This window comes from Rhinolophus sinicus, chromosome 14, assembly GCF_057876585.1.
Source record: "Rhinolophus sinicus isolate RSI-liver-muscle chromosome 14, RSI-T2T, whole genome shotgun sequence".
NCBI lineage: Eukaryota > Metazoa > Chordata > Mammalia > Chiroptera > Rhinolophidae > Rhinolophus > Rhinolophus sinicus.
This window is the reverse complement of record NC_142514.1, coordinates 3,781,507-3,800,669: the sequence shown is the minus strand read 5'-3', so window position 1 is coordinate 3,800,669 and position 19,163 is coordinate 3,781,507. Positions and strand designations below refer to the sequence as shown.

At 58.9% G+C, this 19,163-nt stretch overlaps 1 protein-coding gene across 4 annotated transcripts in view; it reads left to right on the top strand.

Annotated features, from left to right (window-relative positions):
• The window catches only part of ACOT7 (acyl-CoA thioesterase 7), a 92,998-nt gene extending 75,906 nt beyond the window's left edge, over positions 1–17,092 (top strand). For all 4 annotated transcript variants that reach the window (XM_019746775.3, XM_019746776.3, XM_074334181.2 and 1 more), the window contains exons 8-9: positions 2,061–2,245; positions 16,689–17,092. In XM_019746775.3, the coding sequence (XP_019602334.2) occupies positions 2,061–2,245; positions 16,689–16,787 (284 nt within the window). In that variant the 3' untranslated portion in view covers positions 16,788–17,092. The remainder of the gene's footprint in view (positions 1–2,060; positions 2,246–16,688) is intronic.
• Positions 17,093–19,163: the final 2,071 nt, after the last annotated feature.

The window sequence follows — 19,163 nt, the reverse complement described above, 5'->3', positions numbered from 1 at the left end:
TGTAAGTGCCCCCACCCCCAACTGCTGTGGCAAACTCGTGGCTACTCACGATAAATTTCCAGGTTAGAAATCCAAAGAAACACCTAACTTTAATCAGAAACGATTTCGAATAATGAAATAGGTTGGCTAGAGCATTAGACACTAGAACAAAAACAGTGTTACTTAGGGTACAAAATAACAAAGATTCCTTCCTAGAAGTCAGAAAAATTTCAGTTACAGCCTAAACCCCAGCCTTTTCACCTTTCAAAGATAACATCACTATTCTAACAAGTCACAGGCTTTCACACTGGGAGTCCGGCCACGGCCACGGGAGATTGCTTCAAAGCCGGAAACCTGATTGAGTTACCGCGAGGGCTGGGACCTAATTTGAAACTGACAAGTCCTAGGGCTGGCCATTACCGTAGAGACCCCAGGGGGTGCCCTGGATGTTTCGCATGTGACTGTACCCTTATCACTCCCATAATGCCACCTGTCACTGACCACATGGCCTTCCTTCCCCCAGAAATGGCCGTATCCGACACGAAGCACTCCCTGTAAGTATGAAGTTGAATGTGGCATGGAACATTCTGGAACTTTATAACATAGAATAACCGCTCCCGCTTCTGGCCTTCCCGTACACTCACCCCTAACAGTCACTGTGCTGCCCCAACTTGTCTGTCTCCCAGGGTCTCTCTAAACATGTCTTGTGGAGCCTATCTCCACGGAGCTAGGACATCGGGGCTCCTGGGGGTGTTAAAAGGTCCCCGCAGCCAGCACTGTTTATGGGGAGCAGGTCCCAGCATCGTATGGGAACTTGGGCAGGGAGTCCCTGGAGCTGGGCAGGGGCAGGGAGAGGGTGTCCTGGCCACACGCTGGTGGAGCACAGCTAGGCTTCAGTCCGTGCCCTGGAAGCCCCCGAGGCTCAGTGCCGCCTCATGCGCAGGACAAACCATCGGCGCTGACAGTGACTGTCCTGGATGCCGCCCGCCACAGGCATGGGGCCGGTGCCCGGCTCGTTTTACGCCATCCCCGTAGTTCCTCCTGAGGCAGCTCGTGTCTGCACAGAGAAGAACTGGGCTGTGTGAGATGAAGGGGTTCAGTCGAGGGGAGAGCTCATCAGCTGGAGGGTGAGGGCAGGAAAGAGACTCTAGGTCAAGAAGCAGCTGCCAGGGTGGACGTTCGTGACCCCCAGGGTGTGGGGATGGGTTGAGGGAGAGAGGGACCCGCGGGACTGTGAGGGGATGTGTGACTGAGGCTTTTTCTTAATCCACAAGGGAGACGGCAGGTGCGGGGAGACCTGAGCACCTGGAGCCTGAACAGGAGCAGGGGCGCGGGGGTGTCTCAGGCCGGCAGGTGTCTGCAGCCCGGAGGAGAGACCTACAGGGAGAAAGGAGGGCCTGACAAGCTGCACGAGGACAGGGGTGGCCAGTGTGCATGGGGCTACATGAGCTGAAGTGCAGATAGTACCTCCAGGGGGACGTAGGACCATGGTCAGTGTGGCAGCTGGGCCCAACCACGTCGCGTGAGCCCATCAGATGAGCTTCAGAAGTGTTGCAGCCAGGGAGCTGGGAAGGGGCCCAGGAAGGTGAAAGAAGATTCTTTAGTGGTGCTGAGAACAACGGAGCAGCTGTGTGGGTCCAGTGGGAATAAGTGAGGCCTTAGTGTGGACAGTGCAGGTGGCAGACGGCCTTAACCTACAGGGTGGGCAGCTCCCACTGGGCCTGCCCGCAAGCAGATGGGGGCTTGCCCTGAGGGGCAGGGGTGACTGGAAGCGTTCTTCCAGCAAACACTGCCACTCCTAGTGGATAGAGACCCACGCTTGGGCTGGGGGGTCTAGGTGATAGCCACCAAGGTCCCTTCAACTCTAACTTTTTTACGTGAATGATAAAACTGTGTCTGCTCACTAGACAGATAAACATTCGTGGGTACTAATGTTTTGTGTGAATGTCCCAGTAGTTATTAAAGCAATGTGTGCTGCCTAACCGGTGTCTTCACGTCCCCAGTCACACTGACTCTGTCCTGCCTGCCCAGCCTGGCCCCTCGCCTGGCTGCCGCCCTCACCCACTGTCGTTCTTCTGCAGGGTATGTCATCACCATCTCTGGTCGCATGACCTTCACGAGTAATAAGTCCATGGAAATCGAGGTCCTCGTGGACGCCGACCCCGTGGTGGACAACTCGCAGAAGCGCTACCGGGCTGCCAGTGCCTTCTTCACCTACGTGTCCCTGAGCCAGGAGGGCAGGTCGCTGCCCGTGCCCCAACTTGTGGTGAGTAGCCCCCTCGTCACTCGCTGGGCTCCCAGGAGACACTGAGTCACGTGAGCCCCATCCCAGGCGAATCCTGGACCAGCGACCTTGGCTGCGGTGCAGGTCACACGTGGGGGCTCTCCCCTGTGGACCGTCTGGGTGGGACTGTGCAGACTGGGAAGGAAAGACCCTTCCTGCGCTTGTCATTGGCACTCCCTCTCAAGGGTGTGCGTGGTGCGTTGGGACTCCTGACACTGTACAAATGCTGGAGTGGGGTGAGGACCCCCAGGGCGGACTCCTGATGTGGACCAAGCCTGACTCCTGTGCTGCAGGGCTGGGCATCTGGGCCTCGTGGCCTTCCCCTGCCTGGGGCACCTGGGGGGCTCTGCCCTGGCTGTTCACAGACGGCGAGCAGAGCTGGGGGTCTCTGGCCCAGGCTTGGAGCCTAGGGGTCACGGCACCCTGCAGGGCTCACCAGGCCACGGTCTAGGGCTCCACACCTGAAGTCTCAGGTGGGTGCCGGGGATGGGGAGTCTAGGACGGCTGGGGGTGTGGCATCGCCAGCATTTTCTTAACCTGGTAAACAAAAGGGTTGGGTTCACTGAGCATTTAATGATTTCCCTCCCTCTTGCTCTCCCCAGCCCCCATGTCAGCTGCTGGCACCCACGATCCCCCAGTATTCCAGGCCACAGTCCCAGGGGACTTCCTGGGGTCCCACCCACCTCATGCCCACCCTGCCCAGTCCTGGTGGCAGATAACTCACACACTACTTGCGTCACTGCCCCTCTCCGTGGCACCTGGACCAGCTTGCTCCCTGGCCCCTCCCTCCTCCATGCTCTCACAGACACACACTCCATTCGTCACAGCACCAGCTGATCTCTTTTCCAAGTGTTTACATCTTGTCACTTCCCTGCTGAAAGCTTCCAGGTCCTCGTGCATTTATATAAAGTCTAGGTTCCTGCCGGGCCTTGGGGCTTTGTGTGCCCGGCCACCCACCCAGCCGCTTCTGTCCCACCTTCAGGCCCGAAGCCTCGTCCCCCGGGTCTGGGCCCTATCTCACCTCAGAGGGGCCCCTTAACCCCTCATTCAGAGTGCCCCCCAGTCACCCTCTGTCTCATACCTGCCCACCTGACTCAGGGTAGCCAGTCATTAGCCAGTTGTCCATCTCCCCCCTGGACTGAGCTGCCCGAGGCCTGGTATGTGTTCACCCCTCATTGTCACTAAGGCCTGGAATAGTCGTGACGTTCAGTGGGCGTTCTCTGAAAAGTGCAAGCACCCTACTGTGTGCAAGGCCAAGCTGGGAGGAGGCAGCAGTGTGGGCGCTTGGAGGGGCAGGGGGTGTGTGCCAGGTGTGAAATGGCCCCCCGGAGTGGCAGGAGCCCCCAGGAAGGTCAAGGTGGCGTTGTTGACAGGTCCCAGAGCTGGAATCCCAACTTGTCTTGCTGACCACCCATGTGGGAGCCAGAGGTGGCTGAGAGTTCAAGGCGGGGACCAGGGAAGATGGTGGGTGGTGAGGATGCTTGGCTGGGAGACACTGTAATTGTGTGCGGGAGGGAGCGAGCGAGCGTCCAGATGTCCCTTGAGGCTGACGATGGTTTTAGAATAAGCCGCGCGAAGGCCTTCCCAATGCCCGCCAGGGTGGGTGCGCCGCTCAGAGCGGGTCCAGCACCCGCCGGCCGAGACCTCTGCCTGCTTCTCTCAGGCAACTTGACCTCACCCCTGGGGTCGGGGCTCCCCTGCTTGTTACCCCGTCACACAGGTGAGCACCCCTCAGACCAGCAAGGCTGAGGCCCTGTGGAAGGTCACAAAGCTAGCCATGAGGGCCCGGGTTTGGCTCCAGCACACGACTTTCTGCTGCTGGGTGTGGAGAAAGCCTCTGTTCAGGGTGCTCCTGGTTTCTCCTCCAACCAGACTGTCTGTCACTGGGGAGCAAACCAGAACCCTGGGCTGTCGTCAGAGTAGGGTGAGGGAGCAGTGGGCACCGCGGCCTGGGCAGGGTGGGTCTTTAGCACCTGGCACTTCTGTGGAAGCAGCCGCGCCGGCGACTGGGGCCCCGCCAGTCTGAGCCCTGCTTCCAGAAGCGCCCCACAGGGCTCCCTGCCGCCCCCACCGCGTCTGCCCCCCACGCAGATCCTGTGCCTCCTGGAGAAAAGCTTATACTAAAAACCTCTGTGACAAATAAACATATGCATTTAAGATCTCATTCATCACACATGCAGTAACGAGGCCTCCACGTGCTTCTTCCTGTGGCTGAGGGCGACCACCAGGCCAGCCTGCCCGGCGGCCCAAGCGTGTTATTTCTCGGTGACAGCCGAGGGCCTTCCGAGGCGCCTCCTGGGGGCTGCTCGCCCACTCCTGCTCCTTCTCCAGGGACCTCAGAGGCCCTGCGGGGCTGGGTGGGCTGTGAGTCCTGGCCGAGGCGACCGTGGCAGCAAGGCTCCTGTCGTGCTGGAGGAGCCTCAGCGATCACACACGGGACCCCTTGATCTCGGGTCTCTCCGCCCCGCAGCCCTCTCAGTCCTCCCAGCCCCGATCCAAGAACACATTCCGTCTTTATCTCGCTGGCCTCTCCCTGCTTTTGGCACAACTCACTGGGCCTCAGTGAAGCCTGTGCTCCCTTGACATGGGACTGCAGAGTCCAGATGGCCACCCCATGGCCCCCTAAACATGAGGCTCCGACAGGTCGCGACCTGCGCCCTTTCCCGCCCGGTCCCTCCTCCCTTCACTCCCACATCAACGTTACCAGCTCTGCCTCTCTCCACAGGGTCTCCGCAGGCGTCTCACTTACCATTTATCCTAAATTGAGTTCTTTATCTCCCCCACCAAGATAAAATCCCTCTCCCCCTCGTGTGTTCCCACCCTCGGTGAGTCTGGGAGCCCGGCTGGCTCCTCTCTCCTGCTCAGCCCCGCACCCACTGGGTCCCTGCTCTGCCTGGGCTGTACTCTGCTGTCCGTTCCTGCTGCCCTCGGTCCAGCTCCACACGCAGACATCTAGTCTGTTAGAATCAGATTCACTCCCTCTGCCACCAAAACCGCTCAGGGGCTCCTCAGTGTCCGTGGCACGGGGTCCAGCCAAGCTGGCCTCCTCTGTTCCTCAGTTCCAAACTCATTCCCGCCTCAGGGCCTTTGCACATCCTCCTCTACTGCCTGGATTGTCACGGAGCCAGCTCTTTCCACTGTGTCGCAGACCTTTCCTCCTTGGAGGGCTGTCCCTCGCACTGTAGGTGAAGCCTTCCCTCACCACCACCCGGCGACTCTCCCGTCACCACACGCTCTGCAGACACTTGGCACCGTCTGAGATTAGGTAGTGCGCACGCATCAGTGTAGTGTCCAGCTCCGGGCCGGGCTGTGTTGTAGAATGCCCGGCACAGAGCAGGGCTCAGGAGATGTCTGGGAGCGGTCACAGGCTTACTCGCCTCTCCAGCCACCCCTCTCTACCTGGACAGTCAGAGCGGCAACCATGGGTCCCTCTCTGCCCTCACTGTGGTGGACGCTGCACATGCTGGCCCGTATGTGGGAACGGGCGTCCCACTGCCTGAGTTCTGGTCACATGACCTCAGGAGGCGCCTCCTGTGTGCCTCAGTTTCCTCATCTGTACAGTTGTGTCAGCCATGCTACGCGCCACAAAGGGTTAGTGAGAGGATTCTACGAGCTAGTTTATATCAGCAGCTCGGTAACTATCTTTCCTGGCGCCTTCCTCACTAGAGCTTACGCCCTACCCGAGGAAGGGAGGCAGTAAACAAGTTGGGAAAATAGAGGATGTTAGGTGATGGCAAGGGGAGAAAGCAAGAAGTGGGGGGTTGGCATTTTCTGGGGGAGCAGTTGCAGCTTAAATAGGTTCCTTTTAAGGAGGGCCTCAGTGAGAAGGCTGTATTCCAGTCGGGCTTAGAGTTGGGGGAATGGGGAGCCATTTCTCAGGACCATCCGGGTGAAAGGAACCACAGACGTGGAGGGCTGGAGAGAAGGGGGCAATCACACACCTGAGGCCGCCCAGCTGATACAGGGCAGGCCGGCACCAGGACCCAGCCTCTGTCTGTCAGCTGGGGGACAGCGGGGCCTGCAGGACTCCCCAGAGGGGCATAAGACTAGATAGATAGCCAGGGAGTCGGGACACCTTCTTTTTGGAAAGGCTCTTACTGAGTAAAGGCAAATGGACAGCGTCTGCAGTACCAGCCAAGTCGTAAGGCACACCCGCTGCCCAGGAGCCCAGCTGCCATGGGCCTTTATTAACGGCACTGACTGGCCTTGCTGCCCTTACACATACCCCAGAACTCAGCCAGCTACGGAGACCTGTGCCACAGCCAGGAGGTGTCAGCAGTCTGTGGGCTCTGGGAGGAATACCTCAGCGCCCCCCGGGGTCTGGTCTCCCATGGTGAATGGCCTGCAGTCAAGGAGCCCTTTGTGGGAGAACCCATGACCTTCACAGAGCCTGGAAGCAGTCCTGGGGCCTGGCCATCTGTGTACCTTCTCCATAAACCTGCGACCTGGGGCGGGGTTCGAGTGTAGGGGGAGCGGCTAGGGCATAGCGAGTGGGGGACCACAGGGTGTAGGGATGACCCCTGATTGAGTGAGCGGATCCCTCAGGTTTGAGGGGCTAGCGGTTGTGTCCACACCTTCCTGCTGGCTGGTGTCTATCCTAGGCGTTGTTTCTCACCAATTAAAGATGCTCTTTGATTCTTCACTGAGGTGGCCTGGGGCTCACAGTGTTGATAAAAATAGCCTCTGGCAGGGAGGATGGGTCCATTCCCCAGAGTGGGGCTTTCAGCTCCAGCCTGGCCTCCGTGGCACTGACCTGGGGACCACTGATAAGAGTGTCATCTGTCTCAGAGCACACGCGTGCTCTACGCAGCCTGCGTGCATGTGCCAGCAGTGGAGACTCAGCCCTCCGCCCTCCCTGCCTCCCCTTTTGTCAGTGAGTCTTCAACCTTGCGTCTATTTTTAGCTCCCCTCCCCGGGGCTGGCTGACACGGCAGACAGCAGCCTTGCTGTTGGAGTATTTCTTGATGAATGTTTCATGTTGCAGGGGGGTGGCCTGCACACCGCGCCCTGGCTGCTGCCAACACTTTCTAGGCTAATTATTAGAAGAGGCCATCGTGGAGCCTGGGGCCAGGCCCCGCCGGCCACCCTGCCTCCCTCTAAAGGCCTCCTTGTGGCCATGGCCTCTGATCTCAGGGTTGGGGAACAAGCCCCGGAAGGTGGCCAGTGCAAAGGGACACAGGGAAACCACCGTGATGGCTCCCTGGGGACCTGGCATCTCCAATAGGTAGGTTCCCTCCCCCCCCAACTCGGGTGAGCAAAGTGTTTTCTCTCTCCAGAAACGTGAGAACCAAGTTATGTCTGTTGAAACCTAGCTAGTGCCATCCTGGACATAACACCTGCCTCCCGTTCTCCAGTTCAGATGTGGCTGCTGCAGCCTCTGAGCCTTCGGGTCCCAGGGAGACACATGGGGACAAAGGTGCCCACTTTGTGTGTATACAGGGTGGGGTAGGGGACACGGAGGAGCCCGGAAGCTTCGGGAGAGGCGGGTTGTGAAAGAGCGCTTTAATCTAGCAGCTTCATGGATCGTTTGCAAAGTGAACGTTATAGCCAAGGAGCCGTGGCCTGACTGCACAGCCACGGCATGTGGGGGCAGCGGGGCAGCCTTTTTCGAAGCAGGTTTGCTTTGCTCGCAGGAACCCCAACCTGCAACATGAGCCTGCCCGCCCAGTGCTGAGACCTCGTCTCGCAGACAGTGGGGCAGAGGCTCAGTCGTCAGACGTTGAAGTGACAAGAATGTGTTTTCTGGATTAAAATGGGAGGCAGTGGGGAAATCGGGGGTGCAGCCATCCTTCTCGCCCTCCTGTGAGGCCCAGGCTCACTCGTAGTCAGTGCGTCCCACGGGAGTGCAGTAACAACGTGTACTTTTGTGCTCTGTCAGCCGTGAAGTCCGCCCATGGGAGCTTGGCATCCAGGGCTCGGGGCAGCTTCGAGGGCTGGTCATCGCCGTGGTTACTGAGCACCCACTCACAAGGCCTGGCTTTCTGCCGAGGCCAGCACTCCGTGGCCATTCCCTGTCTGGGAGGGGCCGGCGGGGTGGGTGTCCCAGGTGCCATAATGGTGACAGTCTGGTCACAGAGAGCTGGACTGTTCAGAGCGCCGCCGACCCCGTCTCCTGTGCTGTTGTATCTGGCATCGGGGGTCAGGGACTGGTCCCATGCTACAGACAGGTGACTGTCACGTGGGGACGAGGAGTGACCTGCCCAAAATCAAGTGGCCACCTGTGGTCCAAAGAACCTACTGCAGGACCCTGAGCCCCTGGCCTGGCTGGCCCTTTCCTGTCACTGGGCCTCAGTTTCCCCACTGGCACATCATGGGCTGGGGCTGCTCCCTGCGGTCCTTCTTGGCGCTATCTCAGTGACGCTCTACCTGGAAGGCTCCTCACTGCTCTGCACTGAGGAGGAAGCACGGGGCAAGGCTTTCAGCAGTGGTCAGCTCCCCACTCCCAGGGCCGGAGCTTGACCCCAGGCACGGGGTGCAGAGTGGCCTGGGGTCCTCCCGAGAGACCCGTTCCTCCAGATAAAGCATCAGCAGCCGCGGCGGCCACCACCTCTCCTGGCAGTAGCCAGGCCCGTTCTGCACACTCGACATGGCAAGAGGAACCCATGTCCCGCCCCCAGAATAGAGGACAGCAGGTCCCCACTGTGACTTGTCATGGCCCAGGAGCCCGGGTGGCTCCACGGCTTGGGTGTACATGCCTGTTTCCTGGACACTCGGTGTGGTAGAGTGGTTTTTTATTTGCTCCCTAATTTAAATTCAGATGTACTGGAATATAGCAGGATTGACATGTCTGTTCCTGGCCGTGCCCCTCCCCCCCTCCTTGCTGCCAGTCCACAGGGGTGAGTCAGGAACTGGAGGAGTCAGGAAGCTTCTTGACCAGTGTCCTGCTCTCTGCCTTGGTTTCGGATGCTAATCTGGGAGTCTGCCTTGTGATGTTAAAATGCCAGGATCCTGAAGCTGCTCCTGTCACCTGAATGGTTAGTGCTGGGAACTTCCAGTGGCCCGTGAGTCCCGCCTCCCCTGGAACCAGGGTGTGCGTACCATGGGGCGTGGATGAGAACATACAGCCTGGTTCCCCTCGTCTACCAGAGACCGTCACCCCTGGCTGCCTTTCCCTGGGCAGACTGCAAGCTCTGCAGGGCGATTTCACGGCCACACACGAGGGCAGTGATTTGGGGGCTGAGCTGGTGCTGCAGATGGGGGGAGCCTCTGTGTCTGTGACTCCACAGCACTCAGGTTATTGGAGACAACCGGCTGCGTCCCGTGGAGGCACATCAGAGGGGCTCATGAGTCCAGGCCTGCAGCTGCTGAGAGCAGGCAGGATGGTCAGGGCCTTGGCCGTCCCCAGGGAGAGGGCTTCCCAGGTCCCGGCTCAGCCCCACTGCGTTCGAGCTCCACGTGTGGAGCTGCACGGTGGGGCCACAGCTGCTTGCGAGCCTGTGGGTCCTGGATGCCGAGCTCGTCCTTGCCTGGCCATGCTGAGTGGCTCCAGTAATGAGAAGACATCTTAATTGCCTATGTGATTGTCCCAAGATCCCTCGTCTCCCATTCTGAAGACAGGAGAGAGTGCGCTGCGTGGCTTTCTAATTAAGAAGGTCTGCGTCCCTCGGGCTCACAGGAAGTTGTTACATCACCACTAGAAACCTCTGCACCAGACATTCATTAATTACAAAAAGGACAAGCTATTGATTTTACCAAGGGTGGAACTTAGTCACTCACCCTTTGTGCCAAGTTCCAAATGTGTATTCTCAAAGCACAGAAAATGGAAAATGGAAAACATTTGGTGTGCACTGTCAGGCTCTGAAAGCCACAGGCTTCCCCTCCAGTGGAAGGGAGCCCAGAAGACGGCAGTTGGCAGGAAGAGCAAGAGGACGGAGAAGAGGCAGATTGGAGGCCCCTGCAGCCAGCGGGGCTCCCTGAGCAGAGTGGCAAGGGCACTTTCCTCCTGCTGTCACCCCCCTGTCCCTATGGCTGAGTATGATGCTCCAAGGGCCACCTTAAGATGACCCTCAGAGCCACCCCCGCTCCTCCCCGGGCAGTGCTGTGGGTCGGACACAGCGCACTTGGTCTCAGAGGCTCTTTGTAACATGAGCACCAGAGAGAGAGAGAGACCCCCCTGTGCAGGCGCTGCACAAAGCACTGGGCCGTGTCACCTGGAGTCCCCATTTTACACACAGGAGGAACTGACCCTGGGAAGGTGGGCAGCGTACCTGAGGCCACACAGCCAGGTCCCTGTGACCCAGAGTCTGTGTTCTGGAGCCACCTGCAGTCCCCTTTGCTGTCACTTCCTCTTTTCTCCCTGGCATGTGCACGGGGAGCCCCCCAAGGCCCGAGCCCCCTAAGGTTGTGGACACACGCTCAGACTGCTGGGAGGCACCTCTCGGGGGTCCCCAGTCCTTCCTGCCAATAGCCTTCAGCACTTGGAAGAAAATGTGATTTCCCACGGAGGAGTTTTTTCCTTCTCCTGCCGCCCCCAATCCTCCATTAAAAACAGCAACAGCCAACAACTTATGTATTTATTTACTTTGCCTGATGGAGGGAGACGGGCTGCGAGGAGGCGGCAGCTGGGCCGTGTGCAAGGAACCATCTGTCTCATTGTCAACTCCACACCCAGCAGGGAAGTGGTGGCCCCTTAGTCACTTGGCCAGCAGGGCTGCTTATCAGGGCGCCGAGCGTCCCCCAGCCAGCAGGCAGGGACTCTGCTACCAGAGAGCAGACGCCTCACTGCCCGCCTGTTTGCTTCCATTTCTCTAAGGGGCGGCTGCAGGGACCTCACTGCCCTTGACCATCCTCACAGACTGTGCACTGGCTGGACACCTTCCGGGGCAGCCAGGGGAGGGAGGCCATCAGAATCTCGGGTGGCAGCACTCGTGGGTGGATGCTCGATGCCCCGACATCAACTGCATCCTGCTCCGAGGCCTGGTGGGCCCCGTGGAGCCTGGAACATTCACCACCATCCCGAGACAAGGAGAGAGATGAGCCCCCGACTGGCTCCTGCCTCCCAGGCCTCGCCAGTGTCTTGGCCACGCTGCCCAGGTGGCCAGCTACCTCCCCATGATCCCGACGGCACTGGTTCTGAGGGCACATCCTGGCACATGACTTAGCTGCAAATATTAAGCATCAGAGACTCGTCAGAATGGCCATGAGGCCCAGGGCTGGGCACCCGCGGTCCCCTCCACCCAGCAGACACGAGAATTGACCGTGTTTGGTGCCAGCCGCATGGACAGGAATTACTGGGCCTGCACTGGGCCTCTGCCCCTCCTCGGGTCCCACGATGGCTGAACCAGTGGGAGAAGCTTCCACAGCCTTTGGTGCCCGTGTGTGGGACTCCTGATGGCCTGCTGGTGCTGAGGGTGAGTGGCCGCAGTCGGTTGGGGTCGTGTGGCGGAGGGCAGGGCTTCAGGCCTAACTGGAGGACGAGCTCAGGAAAGCTCTGCTAGACTGAATTGTCACAGCTGCACTTCAGGGACAGGTGGAAGGAGGGGAGGCAAGGGAGGTATCCGGCCCTAACAGCGGGCACCTCCATAGGTGGGCACCAGGGCACCTCGCTCACCCCCAGACCTGGCCCTCCACCAGACCCAGCACTGCTACCCCGGCTTCCAGACCCTGCTGTTCCCACTGGAATGCTCACAGCCTACTCCTCACTCCCAAAAGTTGTGGCCTTTGTGCCTGGGGAGGGGGTGGGGCCCCCACTGGTCTAGTCAGTTTTCCTTTCTTAATAAGTATAGAAAGTTCAAATACATGCAAAAGTAAAGAGAAGAAAGAACTTCCATGTAGTTACCAACGTGGGCCAGCCTTGCCCGCCTCCCCACCCAGGCACATTGGAAGCAAATGTCAGATCACATCGTTGACTCCATGAATCTCAGTGTGTATCTACGAGCTACAGGCTCTTTGTCATTGGCTTATTCTTGCTAGTGGACTGGCCTCTGGCCAGCGGGCCCTGGGCTCCAGCCTTCCTCCTCACAGCTGCTGCAGGACCAGCGTTCCCAGAGTCAGACTCTTACAAATGCAGCATTTTTCTTGTGCTAGGACGTGACCAAGAGTCAGGGCTTCCTGAGCCGGGAGTTCGAAGGGAGCTAGAGGGTCACCCAGATTGACCACCACCCTGATGGCAGATCACCTGCCAGCTAACGGGCCACCACCTGCTGAGGCCTCCAGTTGGGGATGGCATGGGTGCTCTCCCTGCTCCTTGAATCCACATAGACCTGGGAGGGACAGACTCTTCCCACTTTATAGGTGAGGAAACTGAGGCACGGGGTGAGAGGAACTGCCCGAGGGTCTGCGCTGAGCTGTTCTTGAAACACTGCCCTCTGCTCCTTTCCAAGGTGGCCATTCCGTGGGGTGGCTTGGTCTCCTGCTGGCCCTGGCTCTGCCGTTTGCTGTTGACAGGACCCAGGGACCCCCTGTGGACAGGACCTTCCCAGGAACTCTGTCGGCACCTGGCCCTCTGGGCCCCCTCACGCTGTTCTACTTCGCCTTTGGTCCACACTGTTGTCATTCCCTATGTCAGCGTAATCTGGCTAGTAGTTGTGTGGTCAGCTAGGTCGGCTCCCTGGAGCAGGGTCCCAGTGTCTAAAACAGGGCATGTGCCCGATGTGCTTCGTGCATGTGGGGAGGGAGGGATGCAGGCTCGGCCTCACAGCCCCCAGCGGTCTTACTCAGCGAGCGTTGCCTGTGCCCTGCTGCCCTCATGCGCCAGCGTTTGGGTGGGCACTGCCATGCTGACCCTCCCTCTGATGTTCTGTGAACTGTGGAGAGCACATGCCTCGTGGTGGTCGTGGTTTGGAACCCTTTTATTGAGATATTAATAGAATTGCGTGCCGTCCAGTTCTGCTGTTTACATGTGCGATCGGTGGGTTTGGGTATATTCACAAGTTGTGCACCCATCAATGTTAGAACATTGTCATCACAAAAGAAATGCTGCGCCCCTCAGCTGCAGCCCTCCTGCACCCTGGCAGCCGCTGACCTGCTCTCTGGATTGGCCTGTTCTGCACATGTCACGGAATGTGCTCACCCGGGAGGTGGGCCTTTGTGCCGGCTCTTTTCTGTGTTACCTTTTACTGACTGGTGTTGAGTGGGGACAACTAGGAGTACGGTGGTCCTCACAGCAACCCTGTGGGGTGGGTGGATATGGGCCCATTTTACTGAAGGGGAATGTAGGTGAGTCTGTGGGGCCCCACGACTGGTAAGCGGTGAAGCCAGATTCAAACCAGTCTGACCGGTCCCCCATGCTGGCCCGGAGGGGAGGCTGGGCTGGCTGAGGGCAGAACGAAGAGGCCACTCCAGAAAAGGCATGTGGTGTGGTGGTCCCAGGAAGGCCAGCCTTGCTCCGCTGGCCACTGCCCCGTCCAGGTGTCTCCCAGGGCTGTCAGGCCTAGTAGCTGTGAGATCACACTCACCCAGCTGATGGCGGGAGAACGTGGATGGCACTTTCCATTTGGTCAACCCCAAGACGGGGCTCCTTAGGGGAGGGAGTCCGTGACCAATCAGCGTAGGAAAGCCCGGATTAGACCCAGTTAAACAGATTTACTTTACGTCAAGATTTTTCAGAACCTTGACCCCGTGGGCATTGTTTATGGTGAGAGACCAGCGAGCGTGCAGGTTCCCAAACCCATCTGGTCACAAACCATCAGAGAAGCTTCATCTCCCTTTTGGAGTTGGGGACACCTGCTGCAGGTTTGCAGTGAGTTCTGTTCACACCAGTGAACAGTGGTACACGTGCTCAAGGGAAAGAAGCAAAGGGAGTGGTACAGACAGATGGACAGATAGGCGGACGGACAAATGGACAGAGTGATGGCTGCAGTGGGTGGGGCTGCTCCCTGGGTCTCTCCCGGGCCCAGCAGCCCTTCTCAGCCCCGGTGCCAGCTGCCTCCTCCCCAGGAACCTGGCCTCAGATGGGTCGTCCCTGCCCGCTGCCCAGGGCAGCCCTGATGACGGCTCCCAAGCTCATGCCATCAGCTCCACAGGGCCATTTGCCACCACTCCTGGAGCCCTCCCAGCTCCCTTGAGCCACAAGAGCATTTGGCTGGTGACCCAGGCACTTGGGGACCAAGTTCCTTGCTGGAATGCCACGTCTGCCAGTTTCCAGAAATGCCAGTGGGCTGGAGAAACAGGAAGTCCCCCTCATTAGACAGGACCTGGCTCCAGTGGGCTCGGCAGAGGGCCCAGGCGGCTGTCCCCTCAGTGCTGCGGTCCTGCCAGCAGGCTGGGCACACACTGTTGCTTTTTGAGAAGTCCTTTTCTTTCCAAGCCTCTTGCCTTCTTTCCCTGCCCCAGGGATGGAAACTCCACCAGCTAGAGGGAGGGCCAGCCTGCTCCAGAACCCCAAGCAGAGAGGGGCTGGGCTCTCAGAGCCAGGAGGAACCTTAGCATGGGGTCCAACCCACCATCTCCCCTTCTCCTGCTCTCAGCCAGCCCCACCAGGCCCTGACACCCCATTTTTCAGCTCCGGGACCCCACATGCACCGCCTACAGTGGGGACCCCAGAAGGGCCACTCTGCTGAGCTGTGGCTCTGGCTGCTATGGTTGAAGGGGAGCCACAAGTCTCCTTGGCCACGCCAAACAAGTTCCACAGGGAGGGAGAGGAGAAGGCCCTGCTGTCTTAGCCTGGTGGCCTTGACCCTGCATAATGGCCACATCAGCCGTCCCCCATTTGGGGCAAGGATGGTTAGACAAGGTCCGGGGCCCTGCTGCTCAAAGTGGTCTATGGGCCAGCGGCATCGTGTCACCTGCACGTGTGTTACAATGAAGTCTCAGTTCCCACCCCGAGACCCGCTGGACCCGTCTGCATTTCCAGATTCCCAGGTTTGAACAGTCCTGTTGTAGCACCTTCTGCCTAGACGTGCATAGAAGCCTTCAGCAGTGCCCAGCATGACGTGGCCTTAACCTCATGGGGTGCCTTCAGCACCAAGGGCCTGGCTCCAAGTCCTCCAGGCCCCAGGAAGCTCAGGGGTTCTGCCCCCCTTAGAACTGTCTGCCCAAAATTGGAACGTTTCGTTTTCTCTGGGCTGTTTCAGGTCAAATTGCATAGCCTCCGATTTCATTTTTTTAAAAGTCAGCCAGAGATGAAACCAGAGCAACAGGAGGCCCTTCTTCAGTAACGTGTCTTGATAAAGCCACCATTTTCCACGTGTGCTTCGAAGACTGTTCAGACGGGAACTGGAACCCCTGTAAGGAGCACCATCTCTGTCCTTTAAATACCCGAGCATTCCATTGGCTCCGAGCCGCAAGGTTTTGACGGTTTACACCTGGTGACATTTGGAGAACAATTTCTGAGAAGGCTGAAAGGGAAGAACATTGGGTCTAACCTGACATTCCATCCTCCGGCTCTGTTCTCTCTTTGGCCAATATCCCATTTGTCTGTAAAACACTTGGGCCTAAAAATAGCTGCTGGGGCCTGGTGTCATTGTGGATGAAGGGCAGCTGCCCCATTTCTTCAGTTTTCAGACACCCTCAAAGTGTCGCAAGGAAATGTCATCCCAGAAGAATTTGCATGGCTCTTTAAACCTGAATTTCCGGCCCAGTGGGCAAGAGAGCTCTGTGGCAGGACAGGAGGGGCCTCGGGAATGACTGATTCTGCTGCAGTGACCTCTGCCCAGGGGCCACGCCACTTGGCAGCCAGGCCAGGCCACTCTTGAGAGTGAAAGGGGGCCCCGTCATACTACCCCCAGGTTAGCAGGCATGAACCAGGGCCATCCTGGGCAAAACCCCACCTTTGGCCAAATCTCTGCTGCTCAGTTGGCTACACTCCCTCAGTATGGTGACCCAGCTACTCTAGTTGCTCAGAGGAAGGAAGCAGCAGAGAAGGGGTGACAGGACTCAAGGTGCCACTTCCTGGGCATCCGTTCTATCCAGGGCTCCCCACCCAAAAAGCGGTCACTGTTGCTCCTGGTACAGTGAAGTGGCTTTCTCAAGGTCACATGGCCAGTACAATGTTTGTCCCCACTGTCCTTTGGGGCAGAGACCATGAGCAGCTGGCATTTCTGGGAGGGGAGCAAATGTGGGGTTCCCCGGCAGGGTCCCTCTTTTCCTTCCTCACTCAGCTCTGCTGTAGGGCTTCCCTCCCACATTTCACGTGAACTACATTTCCAGCTGAAGTTCATTATCAAAGAGACACCGGGCGTGGGATTCCGAGGTTGTGAAAGGTGAAGTGGGGGTACTCACAGGGCTCGGCCAGTTCCCTGTTGGCTGCCTCCCTACATCCCTTGAGGGTCTCCTTCCTGGTGTCCCCTCAGTGGAGCGCTGCCATGGGAGGTGCCCTGGCTCTTCCAGGCGTCTCAGCTGGCAGACAGGCCTGTCCGGAAGTTGGGGCTTGAGGCTGGCGCCTGGCACCCAGGCAGTCCCAGGAGGCCAGTGGAGCTGGGGCAGGGCCCACAGTCCCAGGTCCTGCAGTGGCTCTAACCTGCCTCTTCCTGTGTGTGACCCACAGCCCGAGACCGAGGACGAGAAGAAGCGCTTTGAGGAAGGCAAAGGGCGGTACCTGCAGATGAAGGCAAAACGACAGGGCCAAGCCGAGCCGCAGCCCTAGACGCCCGCCTCCTGCTGCTGGGCCAGGAGCAGCCCCAGCGTCTCATCACTTAGAAGTTACCCCCTTCGCCAAAAACCCAATTTCCGTTGAGAGCTGGTATTGTGTGCAGTATTTGTCTCGCAGTGTTAACCTGTACTCTCCTGAAAACCTGTACACCAAAGCTTTATGTCATTTCAGTGTGTGAGTGCTACACGGTATTGTCCCCGATCCCTGGAGGCATTCCCTGGAGCCCGGGGAGTATTCCACGTTCACTGTACGGGATGGGAAGACTCCAGCATTACTAATAAAGCTGCTGTTTGGCTGGACCTCCGTCCTACGTGGTCTTTTGTCTTGGGGCACTCCCATGGGCTGGCACACCTGTCTTCCTTCTGGGCCCGCCCTTTCCCACCCCTGCCCTGACTGCCAGTCCCTGCGGTACCCCAGAACCTCAGGCACAGCAACACCCACTCGTGTTTGCCTGATGACTTGCTCGCTGGAGAGAGTGCCCCTTCCCCCTGGGGCCCCACTCAGCGCCCCACTTGCCCTGTCTGGCTGGTGCGAAATGGCAGCTCTGAGCCTTGTGTATTCTTCCCATAGAGGGGGTGCGTGAGGGGAGTCGGGGATGTGCTGAAAGAGCGAGCTGAACTCAGCTGATGGAGCTACAGCCTAGCATGTGGCCTCTTCTCACTAGATGCACCCCCCCACACACACCTGGGCTCTCAGGAGCAAGAGACAGCGATTCTGTGGGAAGGAGCCTCCCAGCTGGTGCCTGACAAGGAAATTGCCCCAGCCATTTGGGCAGGGGGGTTGTAGGGATGGCTTGTGGGGTGGGAGTCTGAGGGGCAATGTGTGGGTGGTATCTGTGAGGCTGTGTGTGTGTCTGCGTTTGTGTGCGTGCACACCCTGTGTGCGTACGTGTCACTGTCTGTGCCTCTGGTCCAGCAGCCTCAGGGCAGATGCGCTGCCAAGGCCACTGCAGGGGCCAGGCCAGCCGCCCGACCCTACCCACCGCTGAGCAAGACCCCTCTACCAAGCACACCTGGAACAATGTTCCCCTCAGGCTCATCCCCAAAGCCTGGAGGTGGAGACGGGCTGCCAACAGCTGCAGCCTCACGCACGGCTCCCTAGGCCCAGAGGGACGCAGCTCCAGATGTGCAGAAACACCCGCCAAGAGCTTTGGAATCTGTCTCGGGCCCCAGTCCCAGCTGACGGGGTTATTTCCTGCCTGGGAGCAGGGGGAGGGAACAGGCTCACCACTGGAGGCCACAGCAACCCCACCCTGCCCCTCAGCCCTGAGGGCCTCCCTAGCTCCACCCACACCCTACACCAACCAGAAGATGGGGGGTGCCCTGGGCTGGGAACGATGAGTCCTCCCCAAGCAGACGGCCCAGCCTGGACCAGTCAAACCAATATCTGTGAAACCAGAGCCTGCCACCTCGGCCCCCAGCAGTGCCTGAGCCCTGGGGAACTTCCTGAGGGAGGTGGACCCCCAGGGCACCTATATCCTTCATAAGGAGGTGGACCCTGGCCTCAGACTCCCTGTTCATTCTTGGTTTGGCCACTCATCTGTGTGGCTCTGGGCAAGTTAGGTATGTACCTAAAACCCACCTCCCAGGGCAGCTGAGAGGAGCCTAAGCTAGCAAAGCACTTAGCGTGAGGTCCCCAGGGCGGCTGTTGGACGCCCAACTCCAGTCTGCCCCCAGAGCACTAGTACAGGCTGCAGTGGATGAGCAGGGCTGGTGGAGGCTCTCTTGGGGCCCCAGGCCTGGGGCAGGGTGCCCTCTGCCAGCTGGGTAGCAGTGTGGCCCAAGGCTCTGGATGGCTGAATTGCCCGGGTTTGCCTTAGAAATGCCACACTTGATTACCACCCTTCCTGTGTCACCGTCCCACTGCTGGTGGGCTATTTATAACCAGGGCTGCCTGGGCAGCGAGCTGGCCTGTCCACAGAGGGCTCACTAGGGGCTCTGTGACTGCCCAGAAGCCACACACAGAGTGCATGGCTCCCCATTCACCAGCCCCACTTCATTGTGGAGACTTTGTATGTAAACACCTTCACGTTTGGCTCATAGGACTGACCGAAGGCCCACCCTGGACTCCCTAAAAGCTTCTCCAAACTCCCCAGCGGCTCCTGGGGTGTGGCGACGGTACAGGCAAGAGCAGGCTATGGAGCAGTGCAGGAGGCACTGGCTGCATTTGGTTGGGTTCGGTCCTGGGCAGGTGCCCACATTCCTCCACAGGGCTGCCCACTCAGGGGTACTTCCCAGCTGCATGGGCAAGATGGTGCCATGCCCGGCCATCCAGAGTGACTTCGGAGGCCTTATGCCCAGGGTGTGCATGGTCAGAGGCTTCCTAGAAGAGACACACAGGATCCTCTGCCTGGACAGGAGGCCAAGACGC